The sequence below is a fragment of the Aethalodelphis obliquidens genome, unplaced genomic scaffold (genome assembly GCF_003676395.1).
Source record: "Aethalodelphis obliquidens isolate GAN/ISIS:26980383/991018 unplaced genomic scaffold, ASM367639v1 scaffold10, whole genome shotgun sequence".
NCBI lineage: Eukaryota > Metazoa > Chordata > Mammalia > Artiodactyla > Delphinidae > Aethalodelphis > Aethalodelphis obliquidens.
In genome coordinates, this window is record NW_020837954.1 from 9,294,197 (window position 1) to 9,318,527 (window position 24,331).

Here is a 24,331-nt window from a genome sequence, read left to right on the forward strand (position 1 = left end):
TGTGTAGTCATTTTGGCAATGTCAAACAACCAGATTATAGTTTTCTAGTTCTCATGCTAGAAAATAGCTATTTTCTTTTGCAAACCATGGGCTTTTCATTACACTTTTATTCAGGACAGACAACACCTGAAGATCTTAACGACAGACCAAGTAGAAAACTTAGAAGTAAGAGGGGAAATATATATATTTGAATGATTCTCCTCTACTCGGTCCTGTTTTACACTTAGCTCAGTATGAAAGTACCCATGGAAGGGTCTATAAAAGGTGGCTGGTTGAAACTAATTAAAGACAGGTCTAAATAGAAGAAGAAAAGGAAGGGGGATCAAAGGAATTACATTAGGTGTCAGTATGTTGTTTGGAGATATTTCATTTAGATTTTTGTAATTATATTCAGGGAAAAAGCTAAATTCTAAAAATATCCATTTTGTGCCATAATTTCATATTTACATTATTTTTGCAATAAGATACATGTCAACAGGCAAACATCTTGAAATCATTTCAGCATTGGCGCATTAACACATTTTGGTGAAAAGAGAGGCTTGTGCTTTTCACGCAGTGCATTTCAGTCTTCAATTAATGTGAAAGCACTACAATGGCTATGCAACTTCTCTTGCCTAGTGGTGTACCATTTATCATTGCAGTTTTACATTGACCTTGACACCCACTTCATTAGAATAAAGATTGTCTACCATTTAGGTTACATTGTTCCTCTGCACAGAGACCCCATGCAAATTTCTGTTCAGATAGAAGAGCTGCGAGGCTGTCAGAGGTCATCTGCATTAAATGATTGCAGCTATTTTCCAACTGCTTCTTTTCATTCTACTCAATTCAGGCTAGGAGGATCAATCAAGTCCTCTGCCTGAAACAGTGGGACTGCTGGGAATATAACTGTTTTTGGTAGTAGTGGATATGCCCTAAACAGTATTAAATATTTAATATAAACTCATTAAAGGCCATGCAGAGACTTCAGAAAGACATCAAATTTATAGAAAAATCTAAGGGGCTAGAGGACCTTTTAAGAAATAAATAGAAGAATAATAATCAATTTTATAATTTCAGAGTATGATTACAATAGTTCTTAAACTTAGTAAATCTTTTCTGTAGGAGACTTTTTTCTCACCCTAGACCTGGGTAGGGAAGGGACAAGACAGGCAGATTTGGTGTTCTTATGCAGTATTTTACTTAAAATTGGCATTGAAAAGTTTTCAGTCATGGCTGTTTGTTATTTTTGTTCTCTAACAGTGAATTTTGCTCTGGGTATTTATTAAAAAAGCCTTAGGTATTTGTTATGTAAAAGGAATGATTGGAGAAATAAGTTGCCAGGTTTCCTACTTAAGTTTTCTGAGTGATATAATTGGAATTAAATTATTAATGGGGGATACTTTAAAAAAGATTGTTTTATGATCTTCTATTAGGGAATTTGCAATTCATTTTAATATTTGTAGTTTGATTTATATTAAAGATAATGCAATCTATATCCAATTAACAATACATGGCCAATGTAATGTGATTTCCAGATCATGCAAATGAAATAAGCTAGAAGAGGGGGGAAAACTCAATTCTTAACCTCAGATGTAATTTGCTGTGTGAGTTCTGGCAATTTTAAATGACATTGCACTTTTTAATTTTTCCAAAGGCTCAGCAAGCAGATTTATCCCAATCAAGAAAGCCTGTTATCAATTTACAAGGACAATTATAGGAGTCTTTATAATTTCTCTGTGCAGTTATTCGCCATAAATTGCTAATGGTAAAATACAAGGAATTTGCAAGAAATAAAGACTTTTGACAAAACAATAAGACAAACTTATTGTTTGTCTTGGGCTTGAACCCTCGTCTTCAGTCTTGAACATCTTCCCTAAGTGTTGGTGATATTGGCTCCATGTGAAACATCACATGCATTGTGAGATGCTGGACACTGGTGCTTGAAAAAGGGGGCAGTGCAAGAACTGCTGCAAAGGGGACACTGGCCTCTAGCAGATTCCTGCACTCAGCATGTACAGCTGAGCTGTGGACCCTGGACTTTCATATAAAAAGACTCTTTGTTCACCACTGAATGGCATTAGGCATGGACTTGCTGAGGGGCCACCATGAAGCCTCGCATGAGGAGGGCAAACACTAGCCCGAAAACACAATACGGGAGTCATAGACGGACACATCCCTGCATTTTTGTGCAAAAATGCATATTTTCACGCATAATTTTACCAGTGGTTTGGCGTTTTGGTGTGTTCCTAGCATAAGCTTTCTTGTTGTTAGACTATAATACATTTTATTTTCTCAGTGTATTTTCTCTACCTGTTGTGTGTTTATGGGAAAGGGGATTATGCTGGATATACAGGTGTTTATGGTATTACTTTGCACTGGGAAAGATAATCAAACTGTAATTATAATAACTAGATCATTTTCCTTGCTTTTACTCTTCCTCATATAAAATCACATGAAGCCCAGTTAAAGAACAGTGTAAGATGTAAATACTCAAACCCTGAAGATACAGCATCTGACAGCCCTATTCTAATAATCAAGAAAATTCTTTGGTTTAATTCTTGTGTTTTTCGTAGCCAAAACTTCACTCTCCGCTCAGCAATGTCTGGTCTCTTTTCAGCATAACCAACAGAAGCACCATACAAAAGTCTTACAATGGATGTCTTAATCTCTCTGTGTGCTTTTTAGAGCATTATTTTGAATTCCATCATGCTGCCTTTTTTCTTTCCTCTTCTGAAGTTTTATTACAACAGCAGAATTCCCAGGGAGCTTTGGGGGCAAGGTTCACATAATATAGCCCTGAAGTTTTGCTTAGGTGGAATCCATCCCCCAATCCTGGCCATCTTTTGATGATCTTTGTATTTCAAAAAGATTCACTGGGTAGAGTCTTGTAGCATTAGCTGTATGTAGTTTATTTTTTATTTTTTTACTTACTAGACGGTGAGCATCGACATCCCTTTCATGACGCTTTCTTTCTCTGACCTCACAGTGACAAGGCATCTTGTTCTTTAACATTGAGGGAGGCAGAAAAATGCTTGAGTTGCTCAATGTGTGCCTTCTATACCAGTTTCAAAATGGCTTATTCTTCTGGTTTCCATGGTGACAATTAACACTGTTTCAAGGCATTGTTCCAGTCTCCATTTGGGCAGAATTTTCGGTGTGATTTTTAACAAAAAAAAAAAAAGGAAAAAAAAGGTTTGGGGGGAAAAATCCCTTTAGCATAACTGTCAAAAAAGTTATCTCAATCAAGTCTTCATGCATTTCTAATTTTATTTACTTCAGAAGTCCTGTTTTGGCTGACTTTGTTTTATAATTCAATTTTAGTATTTGTGCTTTTAAAAAGGAAGCACTGAATAAGAATTTTCTAAAAACTTCTTTAACTCTTAGCTTTAAAAATGAGCTAGTGTTTGTGGTTATTTTTAATTCGGTTTTTAAAGGTTTCTTTATATATCTCTATATACACACAGGAGTGGTATTTAGAATAGGAGTGGCCTGTGTCTTTAATTTAGATCATTCACATATCTATTAGGAGGCTTCATTAGTCAAAATTGAATTGGCCAAGCAAATACACTTAATAATGTAAATACGCCCTTTCAATAGAATATATTTTATTTTTGACTAGACAGGCCCACAGCAGGTGCTGTGGGGAAATTAAATACTGGATGCTTATTTACCTTAGCACTCAAGAAAAGCCATCTGACTTTAACTTTGTTAATCTCATTTTTGACTATTGAAGAGTAGTCTATATCATAACATCCCTAGACTACAGGGCACAGTGGGGCAACCTCTGCTCACTTACTGCTGTGGACGGAATGAATATGAAGACTAAATTATTTTCTCACCACAGGCTAAAGTAGCCCTACTTGATAGAATGACCGAGAACTGATAGAGCTGACAGTTGATTGTCCCTCTCTAATGCTTCTGAAAATGTTGGAGAGAGAAAAGCAACATACTAACGTCAACAAAAATATAACCCTCTGGCATGATGACATATACAGCTTGAGGCCCTAAATTATATCAGATTCAACCTTCAGAGTGCTTCAAACATTAAAATAAATATTTTCATCTTAAATTACATGACATTCTATTACCTCTCACGCACATACCAATACATCTAACAATTAGCTGTATTCTCTTAGCTCTTATAGTTTGAAGGCATTGTCCATCAATCACATCTTTCATCAGTCTGTTTATACAGTAGGTTACATGGTGACAAAGACAGAGAGCATACTTAAAGACAAGTTTTTTAATGTAATAACCTTTTATAATAGCTGTTGCCGTGACTACCAGTACTAGATTTCATAGAGAAAATTATTTTATTATGTCTAAAATTAAATTAATTGTTTTTAATATTTTTATTATTACAAGACTATGATGTTTATGGGACACATTTAAACTGTTGTCTTTCTTGACTGATCTGCTGGGGAGGAGCTGTTCAAAGTTGGGGTAACGAGAGGAGGTGAGCTTGTTACAAGTGAAAGTGGTAACTGGTCGAGGCTGATCCCGGGTGGCACAGCTGGAGGACTCCCTCTGTCAATTAATGCACGTGGCATAAGCAAAAGATTTGAATAGGATTCTTCTACTTGCTTGAAATGCTAGTTCCCCCAATATTATGTCAAAGAAGTCTTACCAGATTAATTATGTAAATCTTTGTCAGCCATATCATCTTTAGATGGAACTCTGCTTACATAAAGCAGATTGTCCTCTCCTCCAATCATTACTCTGATAAATAAAACACTATTTAGGTTTCTAGAATACTTGTTGAGTGTTGAGTCCAGAAAACTCGAGTGGACAGTGTGTTTTATAAGTGTTGTAGTAATGTGGTCTTGGTAATTGCCTGCCATTACAAAATACAATCAGAATTCCCATTCCAAATTCTGGAAGAGCTCTAAAGCAACCCTTGATTCTTTTCGTTATGCATATTCATGTAATTTTGGATACTCTGACACCCTGATCAACATTCATTAATACTACGAAATGCTTTAAATCACCTCATTTAAAACATTTTGTTCTGTGATCCACAAATGACTAGCATTTGGAGAAGTTTACATAATACAAATGATGTGCATGTTTAGTGTAAATGAAAGATTAAAATATGAAAGTAAAAGTATGCAAACATATGCAGGAAAATGCTGAGGACCTATTAACCGAAACAGGGATTTTACACCTTCTTTTCCTTTAAGCTGCTTCCAATTGTATTTTAGTTTGGGATCTTACACAGTATCATGTTTTCAGGTTGAATAAAATCATCCAAGTGCTTGGGCATGTTTTGAATGTGCTGATTTCCTACTTTGCCCAGACAAAAGCATTTCTTATTAGATCTGGTAAGGTGCTCATCTTAGCTCAGTTAGGACAATGGTGTATTATTACCAAGGATCCCAGTAACCTAACTTTTATGCATTGAAGAAAGAAGTTTAGGAATTGCCAGTATACATTTGGAAATGTGCTAAAGTTGTAAAATATGTTTAATACTCTAACCAGAATCCAGTTTTTCTATTCAGAGTTGTTTTTAGGTGCATATTTAAAAACTACATCCATAGTCAATTATAGTTGTCCTATAATATAGGACTTTCTAACTATGAAGCTATCCAAATAGAGTTATTTGAAGAGAATCACCCTAGTTAACTGTCACATTAAATAGCACTTATTATCACCAGCAAAACATCCTTTAGGAGACACCCACTTGGCAGTTTGTTAGAATACAACGTATATTGCGGGAAGAGAGTTCTGTAATCGATTGTGATGTTTGGGACATTTTACAGCAATCAATAAGGAAGTGTAGATTTGTAACCATTCTCAAAACACTGTTCTTTTGTTTTTTGTTTTTTCCTCTCTATATGTACCTCTTCTCCAAGCCCACACAGAATTTTTAAGTAAAAGAAAAATGAAAAAAAAAAAGTTAACAGAATTTAGGGGACTTGTAGGATAAGGAGGAAGTTACACGCTTTTTAGGGATCATTTTATTTGTACCACTCTGAGACTAGTCCTTTGGGAGACAGAGATGGGTGATGGGCAGTACTCTGGAGCCAAATGTTGGCCAAAACTAATTTTGATATTAAATCCCTCTAGACCAGGTATGTTCCTATTTGGAGTATTTTAAGATAAAGATCAAATGTGTGTACAAACTTTAGTTTGGAAAGACATAAATCGTAGTCAACTAAATGGAATACCTTGGATGTTTGTGTATATGTGAGAAATTTGTATATTTTTAACTGTTTTCAGCAATTTTTCTCAACTACTCAAGTTTCTTAGTTTAGCCTCCCCATTAATTTTATTGGAAACACAAACTTTTAACACCCATGAGCCTCACTAACTCTGTGCTCAAAGATTTTCTAAGAACACCTCTTTCCCTAATGGTATCTTTTTTTCTCTTCCCGTTTTAGCGATACAGTGTGGAAATGTCCATCAGGGACCTGAAAAAGACGGAGCTGCTTAGTAAGGTTGAAGCTTTGAAGAAAGGTGGCGTTTTACTACCAAATGATCTCCTTGAAAAAGTGGATTCAATTAATGAAAAATGGGAACTGCTTGGGGTATTTGCATTTTTATTACTGTTTGTAGGTTATGTGTACATTTTTTGTGAAGCACCCTGTCTGATTTCTAATTTGAGGCACAAATATCTCTCTCTTTCAATTCACTACCTACATTTCTAACAAGCTATTCATGCTATTATGGGGGAAAAACACAGCTTTTCCTCTTCTGTTTTTTTTTTTTTTGTTTTTTTTTTTTTACTCTGAACTTGTCTTCTCTCAGATTTTTAATAATTTTGGTTCTTTAATACGTAAAAAGGTAAGTAAAATATGCCATGTATTATGGGCATGCACCAAGTCAACTATAATACAGTATATCCTGATATACACTGACTGTCATGCTTGAATGAATGTTAATAGAATTTATTCTGAAGGTACATGTTAGAGACATCCACTGTTTAACTATTTACTGTACCCTTCAGATGAAAAGTGGAGTTGTCACTATAGCTTTCAAGTCACACTAAAGCCACAGAAACAAAGATGCAAACTTGACCCAAATCTGAATTGCAGAATTAAATCGGCCTCTGTTTTGTGCCTCAATTTCCAGCTCACTTTTAACAAAAGCCAAAAAAAAAAAAAAAAAAAAAGTTTCATGTAATTCATTTCACGCAATGATGGGCTGGGTCTCAGCCAAAGACTGAGATGCAAGAATCTGGCAAAAAGGCAATATAGAGATTCTGTTATCCAGAGACCAGGATGGCACTGTGCAGGAGACAGTACTGTCCTTTTGTAGGAAGACAGCTGAGAGAGAGAGGTTAAACTGTATTTTTTCATCAACTTCTCTCCTAAATTGCCTTCACTTCAAATCAAGGGTAAGCTAAATTTGTCAATTACTTAAATGATTAATTATAACAGCTAAGTATGGGTGGTGTCAGTTATGGAGCATGATTTTGCATGCCTTCCCTTTCCTGCCTTTTAATTTTTAAAGAAATAATACTCCAAAAATATTTTGAATAAAAAGCTCTCCATGTACCTTGATGACTTGGAGGAATGCCAGTGTTCAGTTTATGCCATGCTTAATCTAGGTGATTAAAAAACTGCAAGTTGAAATCCTTGCTTTCTCATTTAAATTCACCACACTCTGCAATCGTGCAAAGTAACTTAAAACGTTAAAAGTTTTTACTCTGACCTATTGTTACATTACTTTTCAATAGTAATTAATGGCTTTCATTTTATAATATGGTGATTTAAATCAGAACCTACTAAATTCTACAGAATTCATTGATCTCATACAGGAGAAATGCGGTTAGTGTCTGACATTTTAAAAGACTGTTTACTAAATAGATGAGAGCAGCAACTTTATATGCTTGACAGATAAAGCGATAGTCTGCCTGTGCTGTATTTTCACATATCTATTTCTAATTTGATAAATAATTAACAATAATCTTTTTGGAAAATTGTTTGAAGTATGTCATGTATATAGCTCCCTAAACAAAAATTTTAAATCAAGATAACATTAAAAAAAGAAACAATATTTAGCTATCCTTTATGAGGCAGATACCTTAAAAATGGTTGTCATTTTAACAAAAATATCATTCGAATGCAGTACGCAGAGTTTTGTAATGATTTCTGGGGAGAGAAGGGTGCTGGGAAGATTTTAACAAAACCTGTGCTACACTACCACCACCAGGCATACTGCTTTAATTGGCATGATTACATTTTAATTGGCATGAAAAAAAATTAAAGACAAGGATTTTAACTTCTAACAATAGTAAAATAGAGGGATATGGTTTTTAATATTACTTTCATCTAAGGTGAACAGTGTGGAATGGAAATACATTAGAATGAAATGTCAGTGGTGCGTACAGTTTAATCTGTGAAATTTTGTCCCCTGTGCTGCATATTACTCTGTCTCAATTGCATATTAAACAACCCTATCAAGGCAGGCATTGGCATCTGCTGTGCTGACACAAATTGTGAATTAAATGAAATTGATGTCCTCTGTCGTATATTTATGAAGATGGACCATTCTCTGAAGTATTCTGTTTATGAAGAATTTATGATTGCAAACTGTTCCAGAACAAAAAAGTGGCAATAAATTCTTTTTTGTGACCCTACCCTCCAAGGGCATTGATTTCACCTCCTGCTGCTACTTTTGTTACAGCATAAAAACAATAGCTAAATCTGGATTCCACTGAGGGTCTTCAAATTATCAGTATTTGCACCATGAAAATACAAGGGTGTTGCCACGAAAGGCGATTTTTCTCCTAAAGATACCATTTACGGAACACTACACAGCAGATGAATGTTTGTTGACTTAATTTTATTTGTGTTTTAAAGCCTATTTTTGTAGCTTTAATTCATCATTATAGATTAACTCGTCCTGATTCTCCAGAGTGTTTTCCACCAAAAAAAAAAAAAAAAAAAAAAAAGCCTTTCCTGACTGTACCTTCATGCCATAGTGGTTCATCTAAGCAGGCTTCTAGCATAGTGGATTGGGGCTTATTTTAACACATATTTTAGAAAGTCTAGCATCCACAAATGCAAAGTGGGAAGAATTGAAGGGTTGAACAATTTCTAGGTCAGGTAAAATCAACAGCACCAAGGAGGCTACCCCTTCTTAACAGTCCTGTGTCATAAGGTTTAGGGAATTGTACCTCACAAAACAAAAAAAAAAAAAGGAAAAAAAAAGGAATTTAATTCTCCATGCATAGTCTACTCTTGGCCTCTTTAGTATATTGATTAAACTCAAACTTCTATCTCCTGAAAATTTTTTGCAGAGAATTTTTACTGTAAACTCCTTTCATGAGAATTGAAATGAGTTTTTATCAGTGACCATGGTGAACTTTTGGGTCAAAGCTCCTTTCTGTTAGAGGAAATTAGAAGTGAATGATGTCTTCGTAAGCCTCTAGTGGTAGTCAGAACAACACCCACGGCTCAAGAATCAAATCCTAAATGGAACATTGAGCTAATCTGAACTGAATGTCAGTTGTGAGGTGGGAGGTGCAGCAGACACCTTCCAGGTGGCTCTTGTCACCAGCCAAACTGTGATACGTATTTGGTACCTATGCTAATCAATGTTTTTGTTTTTTGCTGTTTTTGTTTTTGTTTTTAATCTGATGCATTAGAAAACCCTAGGAGAGAAGATCCAGGACACAATGGCAGGGCACAGTGGGTCGGGTGCACGTGACCTGCTCTCTCCTGAAAGCGGAAGCCTGGTAAGGCAGCTGGAGGTCAGGATCAAAGAACTGAAAGGGTGGCTAAGAGATACAGAGCTTTTCATCTTCAATTCCTGTCTGAGACAAGAAAAGGAAGGAACAATGAATGCTGAGAAACAACTGCAATACTTTAAGGTAATAAAAAACAATCAAAGTTTATAAAAAGCTTTCTTTATGGTAGGGATAAAATATTTATCAAGTACGTAAAGTATTATACCCGTGTATCTATGTATCACTGTGCTCTTAAATGTTTCCTTGAATTTATAGGCACCCTCCACATTTCTTATATGCCAACGTCTGTGTGTGTATAAAGATGAACATTAAGCGTATCAAATACACATTGTATAGGGGAAATCTCTGCTGCTTGTGTGTTTTGTGCAACGCCTGTTGAAGGAGGGCTTTGATAAATTAAAAGCAGACCAGCAAACACTAAAGATTACTGAGGACTTTGAAAGGCAGACCTAAATGTTCTATAAATAATGTGGCTAAAAATACTTCCATAAATTGATATGATAAAAACACATGATTTAAGATAAGACCATTAATGCTAACAAAAGGAAACATAATTTTTACACATGAAAGAATCAACTATTTATGGAAGGAAGAAATAAAGTAAAAGTGTTTCCTACATTAGAGGCATTTTCCACTCTAGAAAAATGTCAAACTTAGCCACATGGCTGTGTACGTGTTCGCTGTATGTCCATGAAGAAGAAGCGTTTGTTCCCATGGTTTACACAATATCTATTCAAAAGCAGTTTAAAGTTGAAATCTTTGTTCTCATTGGCCACACTGGCCTGTACTGCTTGAACCCTCCTGTAACTGCAGTGATTATTCGAACTCTGGCTGGTGTCAGCCCAAGGCTTTGGAGTTGCAAACATGAATTTGCTGGCTTAACAGATCTGAAAGAGGAGAAAGGGGAAAATCCAGAAGGAAAGAACTTCTTGAGACCAAGCAACTATTTCTTCTCAAAGCCTTCTAGGACCAGGTTTTAGTCATCTCACATTCTGCTCTGCAGTCTTCCAGCAATCTGCATATCAGAGAACGTAGTCATATGTAGTTCACCTTCCCTCTGCCAGACAGACAGGCCCCCCTTGCTCACCTGCATAACCCAAGAGGAGGCCCCCTCCAAGGTAAGACCACAGTACTTCTCAGTAAACTGTCTGCATTACACATCTACACACTGTTTTACTTGAACTCCTTGTCTGCCACTGAGTTGAAGTTAAAACCAGAAGTTAAAAAGTCTCTTGCCAAGGCAAATGGGTTTCACTATCTAAAATCTAACATCCAGATGATTTGTTACTTCACCTCCGCTTGTTTCACTCTAACCCCCCCCCCATTGCAGGGAGATGGAGTCTTCAGATATTTCCCTCTGTGTTGTTTGAACTTAACAGGTACCATATAAAACATCCCGGTCATCAGTAGGCTAGATGTTGTGAAATTTATTTTCTCTCTATAGTATCTATATCGCAGCTTTAGTGAACTGGTTAATGGCCCCAGTCAGTCGTGTGACCTTGATCATATTTCTTGTATGATCCCTGGTGCCTCAGTTTCTTCATCTATAAAATGGGATGCTGGTAATATTTATCTTATGCGGTTATGAGTTCATACATGTAAATCATTATTTCTACTTTTTGTAATGGTGCATTCGTAAAGGATAGAAATCTCAACATTATAAGCCCAAAGATGTTACATAAAAATTGGGTGCTGCCAAATGATATTAGCTTTATGCTTTAGGCTTATACAGTGTCCTCAACATTATCTTCAGCTAGGTCCTTGTAACAAATTTAAAAGAGATTAAGAGACACAGAGAGAGACAGAGAAAAATCTCTAGGCTTCCAAATCATTGAATAATTCTTAAAGAGTTCTAGTCGTTTGCTAACAAATACTTTGTAGCCACTAGGGAATATTCACTACCCCTAATTCATTATTTACCATGTGCATCTTAGTGCCTGAAAATAATCATAGAATTTTTCTTTCAAAAGTACCAGAGATTATCACATGCTTTTTGCTCTTTTATTTCTTCAAAGCATGTTTATGTTTTCAGTATCACCATTCATTAAACTCACTACATTTATGCCTGACTCTTATTTTATTTAGCTATTTTTAAAATAAAATAATAAATAGAGACTTTCCTACTCCAAACAACAGGCAGGATCTTGATGGTGATGTATACCTCATCATGTGTTTTTCCCAGCCCTATTCCATCCCCTTCTATCCTTACCTAAGATAATCATGATCCTGAATCCCATGTTCTTTATTTCCTTGCTTTCCTCTAGTAAGAAAGAATATTTTTAATTTTAGTTGTTTTTAAACTTATTAAAAGGTAATCATGCTGTATGTTATCTTTTAGGACTTCTTTTTCATTTAACATTATAATGCCAAGATTCATTCATCTCACTGAATATGGCTGTAATTCACTTACTTTGACATTGCGTAATATTCCTTTGTGAATATATGTGTATATACATATAAAGCTAACAGCAACTTATGAGGTTGGTATTAGGATCCCAATTTTGCAGATATGGAAACAGGCACATGGAGGTTAAGTTTTGTGTGTCCAAGGCCACATATAATGAGTGGTAGAATTAGGTTTTAAATCCAGAACTGTCTGACTCTAAAGCCCATTCTCTGAACTACTATGCAAAATTGGTGTTTATTGGTATTTACTGGATGCCCTTACATGCCAGGTGACTCAATGGGAAGAGCAGGACAGAACTAAATATCATTGTTTCTTTGTGGAAGGTTTATTAGTCACAATCTTCAGCAATTTGGCCAGAATAGCAAATGGCTGTAGCTATTAAAGATCTGGGGAGGTGAAAATATTTGTGTTTTCATTTTACATTTTTGTACAATATCAGTGTAAATTTCTTTGCCATGTGTCACTTTTTATTTTATTATTTTATTTTTTTTAACATCTTTATTGGAGTATAATTGCTTTACAGTGGTATGTTATGTGTCACTTTTTAAATTGAAACTTTTAAAACTTTTTGAGAATATGGAGCCCTGATCATTTTTCTGTATGACCTGAAACTCTAGTCCCTTCTAAAGTTTTGACCTTGAGGAGTTTGATTGGATAAGCTAAGTGGATCTAGCATGACAGCACTTTTTTTTTTTTCTTTTAAAGAAAGCTTTCTGTGTGTCAGTTGGAGTAAACGTCTTTCCTAGCCAGAATTATGAATATTTCTGAGCTGTTTACTCTTTAGTGCTCAGTATATTAGTTAAGTGTTCTGTATATTACCATATTCATTGGAAGAATGAAACCAAACGTTTGTAACACAATAATATTGTAATATAATGTTTAAAACCTGTCAAAAATCATAATTGGTAGTAGGCATATGCAGAATAAAAACTTTTTACTTACCACAAATCCAGAAAACAGATAACCTCTGCCTTTCTAAGTGATAAAACCACTCAAATAAGAGAGTTATTAAAGAACCTTTATGTGTCAGAAACTCTTTGCCATGTTCTGCCTCTTCTTGTGGGTTCCCAAATGTCTTCTGCTGTCATTGGTCACACAGAACACAGAAGACAGACTTTGTCCACAGGGTTTAGTTTTATGATTCTCCATTCTCTAAAATCTCAGGCTTTTCACAGAATGAATTTCTTTATATGACACCCAGAGTAATGATAGCTAAGCCACAGTGCACTACCCAGGAGAACAGGGAGGGAGGGTGCTGCGTATAAAAAGGAAAATCTGTTGCTTTATAGACACAACTGTTTCCTTCTCAGAGTTTGGTCTGGGATGAGAGAAAGGATCAGGATCTTAAGTTTTCAGAAAAAGAGAAAAAGCAATTGTGGAAAATATTCTTTTTCTCTAAGACAGTAATTGATAAATATGGGATTAGACATGAGGCAAAATTCTACCTAAGAAAGAGTTAAAGCCCAGGATGGGAGAAACACGAAGGTGTGAACCTAAAAGCCCTGGGACAGAAATGCAAAAGTGTCCAAGAGTGAAAATACCATGACAACAAAACTCAGAGAGCACATCAGAGATTTAATGAGGCCAGCTGGCAAAGGGCCCCTTAGAGCTGTGTACGGGCAGCTTCAATGCCATTGGCTGGAAAGCTTTACTTTTTAATGATGATCCTTCAGAGAGAAAAGAAAATAATTACTTAATCATATGTTCCTTGTATCCCATAACAAAATTCATTATTCTGAAGACTCAAATTGGGGAGAAATTATCGGTTACCAGCTAAAGGAGACTGCAGCACTGGACTGGGCCCAGAACCAGCCTGGGAAGGACAAGTTTAGACCAGCCAAGAGGCTCTGTCATAAGAAGAATGAATGGGATAGATTTGGTAACCTTCACAATGACTAATGTCCCAAATTTGCTTACCAATTTAAATTTGACCAAGCACTGATTGGTTCAAAATGACAGAGTAGAAGGACATGCACTCACTCCCTCTTGTGAGAGCACTGGAATCACAAGAAACTGATGAACAATCATTGACAGGAAGACACTGGAACTCACCAAAAAAGATACCCCACATCCGAAGACAAAGGAGAAGTCTCAATGAGATGGTAGGAATGGCACAATCATGATAAAATCAAACCCCATAACTGCTAGGTGGGTGACTCACAAACTGGAGAACAATTATACCACAGAAGTCCACCCACTGGAGTGAAGGTTCTGAGCCCCACACCAGGCTTCCCAACCTGGGGGCCTGGCAACAGAAGGGGGAATTCCCAGAGAATCAGACTTTGAAGGCTAGTGGGATTTGATTGCAGGACTTCAACAGGACTGGGGGAAACAGAGACTCCACTCTTGGAGGGCACACACAAAGTGTGTTCGCATTGAGACCCAGGGGAAGGAGCAGCAACCCCCCCAGGAGACTGAGCCAGGCCTACCTGCTAGTGTTGGAGGGTCTCCTGTAGAGGCGGGGGGTGGCTGTGGCTCACCGTGGGGGCAAGGACACTGGCAATGGGAGTTCTGGGAAGTACTCCTTGGCGTGAGCCCTCCTGGAGTCCACCATTAGCCTCACCAAAGAGCCTGTAGCCTCCAGTGCTGGGTCGCCTCAGGCCAAATAACCAACAGGGAGGGAACTCAGTGCCACCCATCAGCAGACAAGCAGATTAAAGTTTTACTGAGCTCTGCTCACCAGAGCAACACCCAGCTCTACCCACCACCAGTCCCTCCCATCAGGAAGTTTGCACAAACTTTTTAGATAGCTTCATCCACCAGAGATCAGACAGCAACAGCAAGAAGAACTACACTCCTGCAGCCTGTGTAATGAAAACCACATTCACAGAAAGACAGACAAAATGAAAAGGCAGAGGACTATGTACCAGATGAAGGAACCAGACAAAACCCAAGAAAAACAACTAAATGAAGTGGAGATAGGCAAACTTCCAGAAAAAGAATTCAGAATAATGATAGTGAAGATGATCCAGGACCTCAGAAAAACAACGGAGGCAAAGATTGAGAAGATGCAAGAAATGTTTAACAAAGACCTGGAAGAATTAAAGAACAAACAAACAGAGATGAACAATACAATAACTGAAATGAAAAATACACTAGAAGGAATCAGTAGCAGAATAACTGAGGCAGAAGAACAGATAAGTGACCTGGAAGACAGAATGGTGCAATTCACTGCCATGGAACAGAAAAAAGAAAAAAGAAGGAAAAGAAATGAAGACAGCCTAAGAGACCTCTGGAGCAACATTAAACAAACCAACATTCGCATTATAGGGGTCCCAGAAGGAGAAGAGAGAGCGAAAGGACCCAAGAAAATATTTGAAGAGATTATAATCAAAAACCTCCCTAACATGGGAAAAGAAATAGCCACCCAAGTCCAGGAAACACAGAGAGGCCCAGGCAGGATAAACCCAAGGACAAACATGCCGAGACACATAGTAATCAAATTGACAAAAAAAAAAAAAAGACAAAGAAAAATTATTAAAAGCAACAAGGGAAAAACGACAAAGGACATACAACAGAACTCCCATAAGGTTAACAGCTGATTTCTCAGCAGAAACTCTACAAGACAGAAAGGAGTGGCATGATATATTTAAAGTGATGCAAAGAAAGAACCTACAACCAAGATTATTCTACCCAGCCAGGATCTTATTCAGATTCGACGGAGAAATCAAAAGCTTTACAGACAAGCAAAAGCTAAGAGAATTCAGCACCACCAAACCAGCTCTACAGAAAATGCTAAAGGAACTTCTCTAAGTGGGAAACACAAGAGAAGAAAAGGACCTACAAAAACAAACCCAAAACAATTAAGAAAATGGTAATGGGAACATACATATCGACAATTACCTTAACTGTGAATGGACTAAATGCTCCAACCAAAAGACACAGGCTCGCTAAATGGATACAAACACAAGATCCATATATATGCTGTCTACAAGAGACCCACTTCAGACCTAGGGACACATATAGACTGAAAGTGAGGGGATGGGAAAAGATAATCCATGCAAATGGAAATCAAAAGAAAGCTGGAGTAGCAATACTCATATCAGATAAAATAGACTTTAAAATAAAGAATGTTACAAGAGACAAGGAAGGACACTACATAATGATCAAGGTATCAATACAAGAAAAAGATATAACAATTATAAATATATATGCACCCAACATAGGAACACCTCAATACATAAGGCAACTGCTAACAGCTATAAGAGAGGAAATTGACAGTAACACAATAATAGTGGGGGTTTTAACACCTCACTTACACCAATGGACAGATCATCCAGACAGAAAATTAATAAGGAAACACAAGCTTTAAATGACACGATATACCAGATAGATTTAATTGATATTTATAGGAAATTCCATCCGAAAACAGCAGATTACACTTTCTTCTCATATGCACACAGAACATTCTCCAGGATAGATCACATCATGGGTCACAAATCAAGCCTCGGTAAATTTAAGAAAATTGAAATCATATCAAACATCTTTTCTGACCCCAACACTATGAAATTGGATATCAATTACAGGGCAAAATACATAAAAAACACAAATGCATGGAAGCTAAACAATATGTTACTAAATAAGCAAGCAATCACTGAAGAAATCAAAGAGGAAATCAAAAAATACCTAGAGACCAATAACAATGAATAGATGATGATCCAAAGCCTATGGGATGCAGCAAAAGCAGTTCTAAGAGGGAAGTTTATAGCAATACAATCCTACCTCAAGAAACAAGAAAAATCTCAAATAAACAATCTAACCTTACACCTAAAGGAACTAGAGAAAGAAGAACAAACAAAACCCAAAGTTAGTAGAAGGAAAGAAATCATAAAGACAAGAGCAGAAATAAATGAAATAGAAACAAAGAAAACAGTAACAAAGATCAATAAAAGTAAAAGTTGGTTCTTTGAGAAGATAAACAAAATTGATAAACCTTTAGCCTGACTCATCAAGAAAAAGAGGGAGAGGATTCAAATCAATAATATTAGAAATGAAAAAGGAGAAGTAACAACAGACACTGCAGAAATACAAAGCATCCTAAGAGACTACTACAAGCAACTCCATGCCAATAAAATGGACAACCTGGAAGAAATGGACAAATTCTTAGAAAGGTATAACCTTCCAAGACTGAACCAAGAAGAAATAGAAAATATGAACAGACCATTCACAAGTAATGAAATGGAAACTGTGATTTAAAATGTTCCAACAAACTAAAGCCCAGGACCAGATGGCTTCACAGGTGAATTCTATCAAACATTTAGAGAAGAGCTAACACCCATCCTTCTCAAACTCTTCCAAAAATTGCAGAGGAAGGAACACTCCCAGACTCATTCTATGAGGCCACCAGCACCCTGATACAAAAACCAGACAAAGATACTACAAAAAAAGAAAATTAAAGACCAATATCACTGATGAATATAAATGCAAAAATCCTCAACAAAATACTAGCAAACAGAATCCAACAACACATTAAAAGGATCATATGCCATGATCAAGTGGGATTTATCCCAGGGATGCAAGGATTCTTCAATATACACCAATCAATCAATGTGATCCACCATATTAACAAATTGAAGAATAAAAACCACGTGATCATCTCAGTAGATGCAGAAAAAGCTTTTGGCAAAATTCAACAGCGATTTATGAGAAAAACTCTCCAGGAAGTGGGCATAGAGGGAACCTACCTCAACATAATAAAGGCCATATATGACACACCCACAGCCAACATCATTCTCAATGGTGAAAAACTGAAAAATTCTCCTTTATGAACAAGACAAGGGTGTCCACTCTCGCCATGATTATTCAACATATTTTTGGAAGTCCTAGCCATGGCAATCAGAGAAGAAAAAGAAATAAAAGGAATACAAACTGGAAAAGAAGAAGTGAAACTATCACAGTTTGCAGGTGACATGATACTATACATAGAGAATGCTAAAGATGCCACCAGAAAACTACTAGAGCTAATCAATGAATTCGGTGAACTAGCAGGATACAAAATTAATGCACAGAAATCTCTTGCATTCCTATACACTAACAATGAAAGATCAGAAAGAGAAATTAAGGAAACAATCCCATGCACCATTACAACAAAAAGAATAAAATACCTTGGTATAAACCTACCTAAGGAGGTAAAAGACCTGTACCCAGAAAACGATGAGACACTGATAAAAGAAATCAAAGATGACAGAAACAGATGGAGAGATATACCATGTTCTTACATTGAAAGAATCAATATTGTGAAATTGAATATATAACCCAAAGCAATTTACAGATTCATTGCAATCCCTATCGAATTACCAATGGCATTTTTTTACAGAACTGGGACAAAAAATCTTAAAATTTGTATGGAGACACGAAAGACCCTGAATAACGAAAGCAATCTTGAGGGAAAAAAACAGATGGAGGAATCAGACTTCCTGACTTCAGACTGTACTACAAAGCTACAGTAATCAAGACAATATGGTACTGACACAAAAACAGAAATATAGATTAGTGGAACAGGATAGAGAGCCCAGAGATAAACCCACGCACCTATGGTCAACTAATCTATGACAAAGGAGGCAAGGATATACAATGGAGAAAAGACAGTCTCTTCAATAAGTGGTGCTGGCAAAACTGGACAGCTACATGTAAAAGAATGAAATTAGAACACTTCCTAACACCATACACAAAAATAAACTTAAAATGGATTAAAGACATAAATGTAAACCAAACACTATAGAACTCTTAGAGGAAAACATAGGAAGAACAAACACTCTTTGACATAAATCACAGCAAGATCTTTTTTGACCCACCTCCTAGAATAATGGAAACAAAAATAAACAAATGGGACCTAATGAAACTAAAAGCTTTTGCACAGCAAAGGAAACCATAAACAAGATGAAAAGACAACACTCAGAATGGGAGAAAATATTTGCAAATGAATTCAATGGACAAAGGATTCATCTCCAAAATATATAAACAGCACTTGCAGCTCAATATTTAAAAAATAAACAATCCAATCAAAAATTGGGCAGAAGACCTAAATAGACATTTATCCAAAGACATACAGATGGCGAAGAGGCACATGAAAAGCTTCTCAACATCACTAATTAGTAGAAAAATGCAAATCAAAACTCCATTGGGGTATCACCTCACACAGGTCAGAATGGGCATAATCAGAAAATCTACAAACAACAAATACCGGAGAGGGTGTGGAGAAAAGGGAACCCTCCTGTACTGTTGGTGGGAATGTAAATTCGTACAGCCACTATGGAGAACAGTATGGAGGTTCCTTCAAAAACTAAAAATAGAATTACCATATGACCCAGCAATCCCACTACTGGGCATATACCCAGAGAAAACCATAATTCAAAAGGACACATGCACCCCAATCTTCATTGCAGCACTATTTACAATAACCAGGTCATGGAAACAACCTAAATGCCCATCAACAGATGAATGGATAAAGAAGATGTGGTATATATATACAATGGAATATTACTCAGCCATAAAAAGGAACGATATTGGGTCATTTGTAGACACATGGATGGACCTAGAGATGGTTATACAGAGTGAAGTAAATCAGAAAAAGAAAAACGAATATCATATATTAACGCATATATGTGAAATCTAGAAAAATGGTACAGATGAACCAGTTAGCAAGGCAGAAATAGAGCCACAGATGTGGCTATGGACAAACTATGGACACCAAGGGGGGAAAGCGGGGGGTGGGGCATGGGGATGAATTGGGAGATTGGGGTTGACATATATGCATTAATATGTATAAAATAGATAACTAATAAGAACCTGCTATATTAAAAAATATCAAATTAAAAAAAAGGAATTTGACCAAGCACTTTTATGCATGTTATTATATTTAAACCTTACCCTAATTATGTAAGTTGAAAATTGTGGTCATCTTCTTATGTGTGTTTTTATTTATTTTCATGAATGAAGAACTTGAGATATGGAAAGTTAATGTGACTTGTTTGAATTCGCACAGCAACCAGCAGCAGCGACAAAGCAAAAGCCATGGTCTTTGGGTTCAAATTTTAGTATTCTCCCATTCTGTCATTTGCTGACCCTTCGGTAAACATTGAAACCTTGTTTTACTCTAAGTCAAGGGTTGGCAAACATTTTCTATAAAAAGCGGGTAATATAATCTCTGTTGCAGTTATTTAGCTCTGCTGTTATAGTGTAAAAGCAGCCACAGAGAATATGTAAATGAATAAATATTGTGTGTTTAATAAAACTAATTTACAAAACTATTTACAAGAGCCGGCAGTGGCTAGCAAACCTTAGTTTTCTGACCCTGCTCTAGATTACAACAATTATCATAAACGTGGGAATGGGTACCATCTGCATCTCCTTTAAGGAAAGGAGGCCACGCAATAATTGCATTAGGAGGAAGAAAACATTCTTTTAATAATTGTAATAGTGACAACCAGTACTTATTGAGTGCTCATTAGATGTGAGTCACAGTTTCTAAGTTTCTCCATTCACTTATTTAATCCTCATCACCATCTTGAGGCAGCTGGTTTATTATCCCCTACTTATGGGGAAACTGAGGCAGGGAAAATTGAAGTTAATGAAGTTCATACAGTTAATAAGTGATAGAGCCAATAGTCAGGTCTAGAAAGTCTTTCAGAATCTGCCGCTACTTTGTAGACTCAGTAGTCCTTGGGTCAAAGATCTATTTTCTGGAAAGAGAAAAAGATGTTAACTCATAACTTACTCTATTGTTCCTCATCCCTTTTCTGATTCCTTGGATAGCCATCTAGAGGATGTTAGGTTGTAACCTCCTCAGGAGCTTCCCAGATATAACCTGAAACCAACCGCCACAAACAGAGGGCAGGAAGAGACTGAAGAAAGAGGCAGACCACTCCAGATTGGTCGGTGACAGGTTTAATAGGAAAGGGAACTTAGGAGGCTTGTCATGGGCAGCCATGAGACAAGAAATTTCCCCACCTCCAGAATCTTAAAGGTTTATATAGAGGCCTGAACTGGGTTCAGTCATGTACACAGTCCAGATAGTCTCACCTCCACACTGTTATCTCAAGGCTGTATCTTTGGGGCAGCTTCTGAGGGCAGGGAAGGCAAGCAGAACACACATTCCGAGGACAGGGGAGGAGAAGAGGAGTCCAGTTGCCCGGGTTCAGCTTGAAGGTCAAACGATAGTCACGTCTTCTTGATGACCACCCCCCGCCCCGCCTCAATAGAGGAAGTCAGCAAGTCAATGTTTTAAACCTTGGACATTAAAAATTTTAGAGTAGGGTTTAACAGGATTTCAAATTAACTATGAGGTATGCAGCATTACTAAGTAATTACTCTGAAAGGGAATATCACTGATGTACTTTTACAAAATAGATAAATAAAAGAGCTAAACACAGTTCACATGCCTTAAGAAGTATTTTCCCAAATCTCACTGTGTAATTTCCAGAAATAAAAATAGAACCAATCTAGCCAAGACATTTAGAGGGAATTTCCCATGTCCACTATAATCAATCTCAAATGGCACCATAAATAATCACATGTCCTATGTCCTTCAAAACCCGCATTTTTAAGGAGATAAGGTTGAAAGACAGAAGAGAATATGTTGGAAGTTTTGAGACTTGAGAGAGGAGGCCATGGTTCCTACAGGTCCAGGATCATCTCTGCTGCTGTGTCCTGGAGCCATACAAACTTGGTAATGATGCTGTTGGCAAAGCTGCAAACAAAGAATTACAGTAATTCAATCTGGCTGTAACAAAAGCATGTAAAATGCTTTCAAAATCAACAGATATCAGACAGGATTTAATCCTTTCTATGTGTCTTAAATACATTTTTTTAAAAAGCTATTATATTAACCATGTATGTTCATCAAAAAGTAAGTACTGAAATCAACTTTTATTAGATATTTTCCCCACTGTATATAAAAAAAATCCATTGCCTAACACTTCTTTGGAAGTAATTTTGAGTAATTGGATACAATATAGAGCTGCCTTGAAAAGAAAAAAATCATTGGCTAGGTTAAGGTTGAAATTCAAAGATAGATTTAAATAAATGTTATTCACACTACCATCTGGGGGTAGTGGGAAGACCCACAGGAAATTTTTATAGGCAATCCCATTGTAAGCCTTCTAAAGTAAAAGAAAATGGAGTAACAAAGGCCTAATTCTTTCTGAGTACACCTTTTTCTAGAAGATGCTGAATGATTCCTGAAGTGGGGCAATCTGTCCCTGAATTGAGGATTCACAGAGGTAGCCATATACTCATGTCATATGTGTTGTTTGTATTACTGCTGTCAGGTAAACCAGATTCATGGAAGTTAAAGGCTGCACTGCTAATCTAGAAAGATGACAGAGAGATGTCACCCATCCTTCACTGCTGCCTCAAAAACCAGACAGAACTGCATTTAGGCTCTGAAACCACAGTGATGAATATATCTATTCTTACTTGATTTCTTAACATTATTTAAATGTTATTTTAATTGATAATAAACTCAAATTATGAAGAAACTGGGAGTACAGAATTGCAAACATGTCTCCATGCTCTTCATGTAGATAAGATTGAAGCAGTGAATCTGATCCACCATAATGTAGAAGCTTAAGCCTGTGGGTTCAAGACGCATGAGTTTATCCTGTCTCTACCTATTTCTAATCCATGATTTTTCTTAAAGCCCCAGGTTTCTCATCATAAAAATAGACATAGTAATAACACTTACCTCATAGAGTGGCTATGAGTATTAAATGAGATAATATATATGAAAGCTCCTTAAAATGGAGGCTACCTAGTGAGAACTCAGCATTATAATGCTATCAGCATTATAATTATTATAGCATAAGCTTGTCCTTTTTAAAAAGCATTTATTTGTAATACAGTAGGGCAAATGGATAAAGTAAATGGTAAATAATAATCAGGGAAAATTCCATGGGTTTCAATTACTTCAGGATTAGTTGTAGGATCTTTAAGAACTGAATTATCTGTTAGTTGGATCATTGGCCTATTACTGCCTAGGTAAGACCACAAGAGAATTGTTTTCCTCTTAAGACTAGAAAAAAAGGAGATAGTCAGTAGACCTCCTAAGTTTGCCCTTTGACCTGTGGACTGGACAGCTTTTCTGGGGTGCAGAAAACTAGGTCCCAGATTATCAAAGGTGGGTCTCCACATTAGGCTGCTTTACAGCTTTTGAGCAAGGTGGTGACACTTGGAGGACATTTTCTTCCCTACTTTCTGTCTCCCTGACTCTCTTTTGTAAACACCCCTTTATAGTTTCATCATATTTCTCACAGATTATTGCTCTATACAGATACACGTATACCGCCCCCCCCCCACAAAATTAGACCTTAAGGAAACAAACAAGTCTTTTTTTTCAGTGTTCATATTGAATTGTCAGTCATTTTTCTGTAATTTTACCACATCATTCTTTTATATTTAACCAATTAATGGTATTTATTGAATATCTCTCACTAGGTTCTGTTAGTTGGCAACATTATGATCTAGGATTTTCAGCTGTGTAATCTCAGCAAATAATTTCTCTTCTCTTTGCCTGATAGTTTTTATTTGTAAATTTAGGCTCTTGGATTGAAAGAATTCAACTCTTGCATTCTGTGATTCTGTACTAGCCATCTTTTTCTATCAGTAAATTTATTCAATTGTAGATGCCGTTTAATTCCTCTAAACAATACTTTTGGTTTGGCACAAAATTTCTGGTATATAATCAACTTTATATGCCAGGATTCATGTTTACTTCATTGAAAATGATGCTTCAGAAGGACAAAGGCATCTTTTGAACCAAAGTTGCAATGTTGTTGCCTTTGGCACCGTGGTAGCTTTTTCTTCATACCCATTTCCTTTCTAACATTATAGTGTCTTTATAATTTGAATAGAGATGTTGTATAAAATGTAAATGAAAAGGTCTTCCTAGTTATGAATTTCAGTCAGGATGGTGGCACAGGTAACATGTTTTGTTTCATCAGGACTTGGTTGATTTAAAAGTAGAAAGAAATATGCCAGTTAATTATTGGTGCAGCTAATTATTATTATTTTATTAATATAATCACATTCTTTCTCATACTTTCAATAGTTTCTTTTGACATTTGCATTTATTTTATAAGAATATGAAAAATAATTCAGAATTAATTCTTTATACATTTTTTATTCCTCAACATAATTTTTTATACCATAGTTTTCCATTAAAAAAAAATATTCTTAGTACTGACTATTGGATTGTCTTCTAATATTTTTTTTTTTTTTTTTTTTTTTTTTGGTTCGTGGGCCTCTCACTT

At 36.3% G+C, this 24,331-nt stretch overlaps 1 protein-coding gene across 1 annotated transcript in view; it reads left to right on the forward strand.

Moving 5' to 3' along the window:
* AKAP6 (A-kinase anchoring protein 6) overlaps positions 1-24,331 on the forward strand; it is a 595,413-nt gene that overhangs the window by 495,401 nt on the left and 75,681 nt on the right. Inside the window, exons 15-16 of the mRNA XM_027111037.1 lie at positions 6,363-6,509; positions 9,575-9,799. Coding sequence (XP_026966838.1) covers positions 6,363-6,509; positions 9,575-9,799 — 372 coding nt within the window. The remainder of the gene's footprint in view (positions 1-6,362; positions 6,510-9,574; positions 9,800-24,331) is intronic.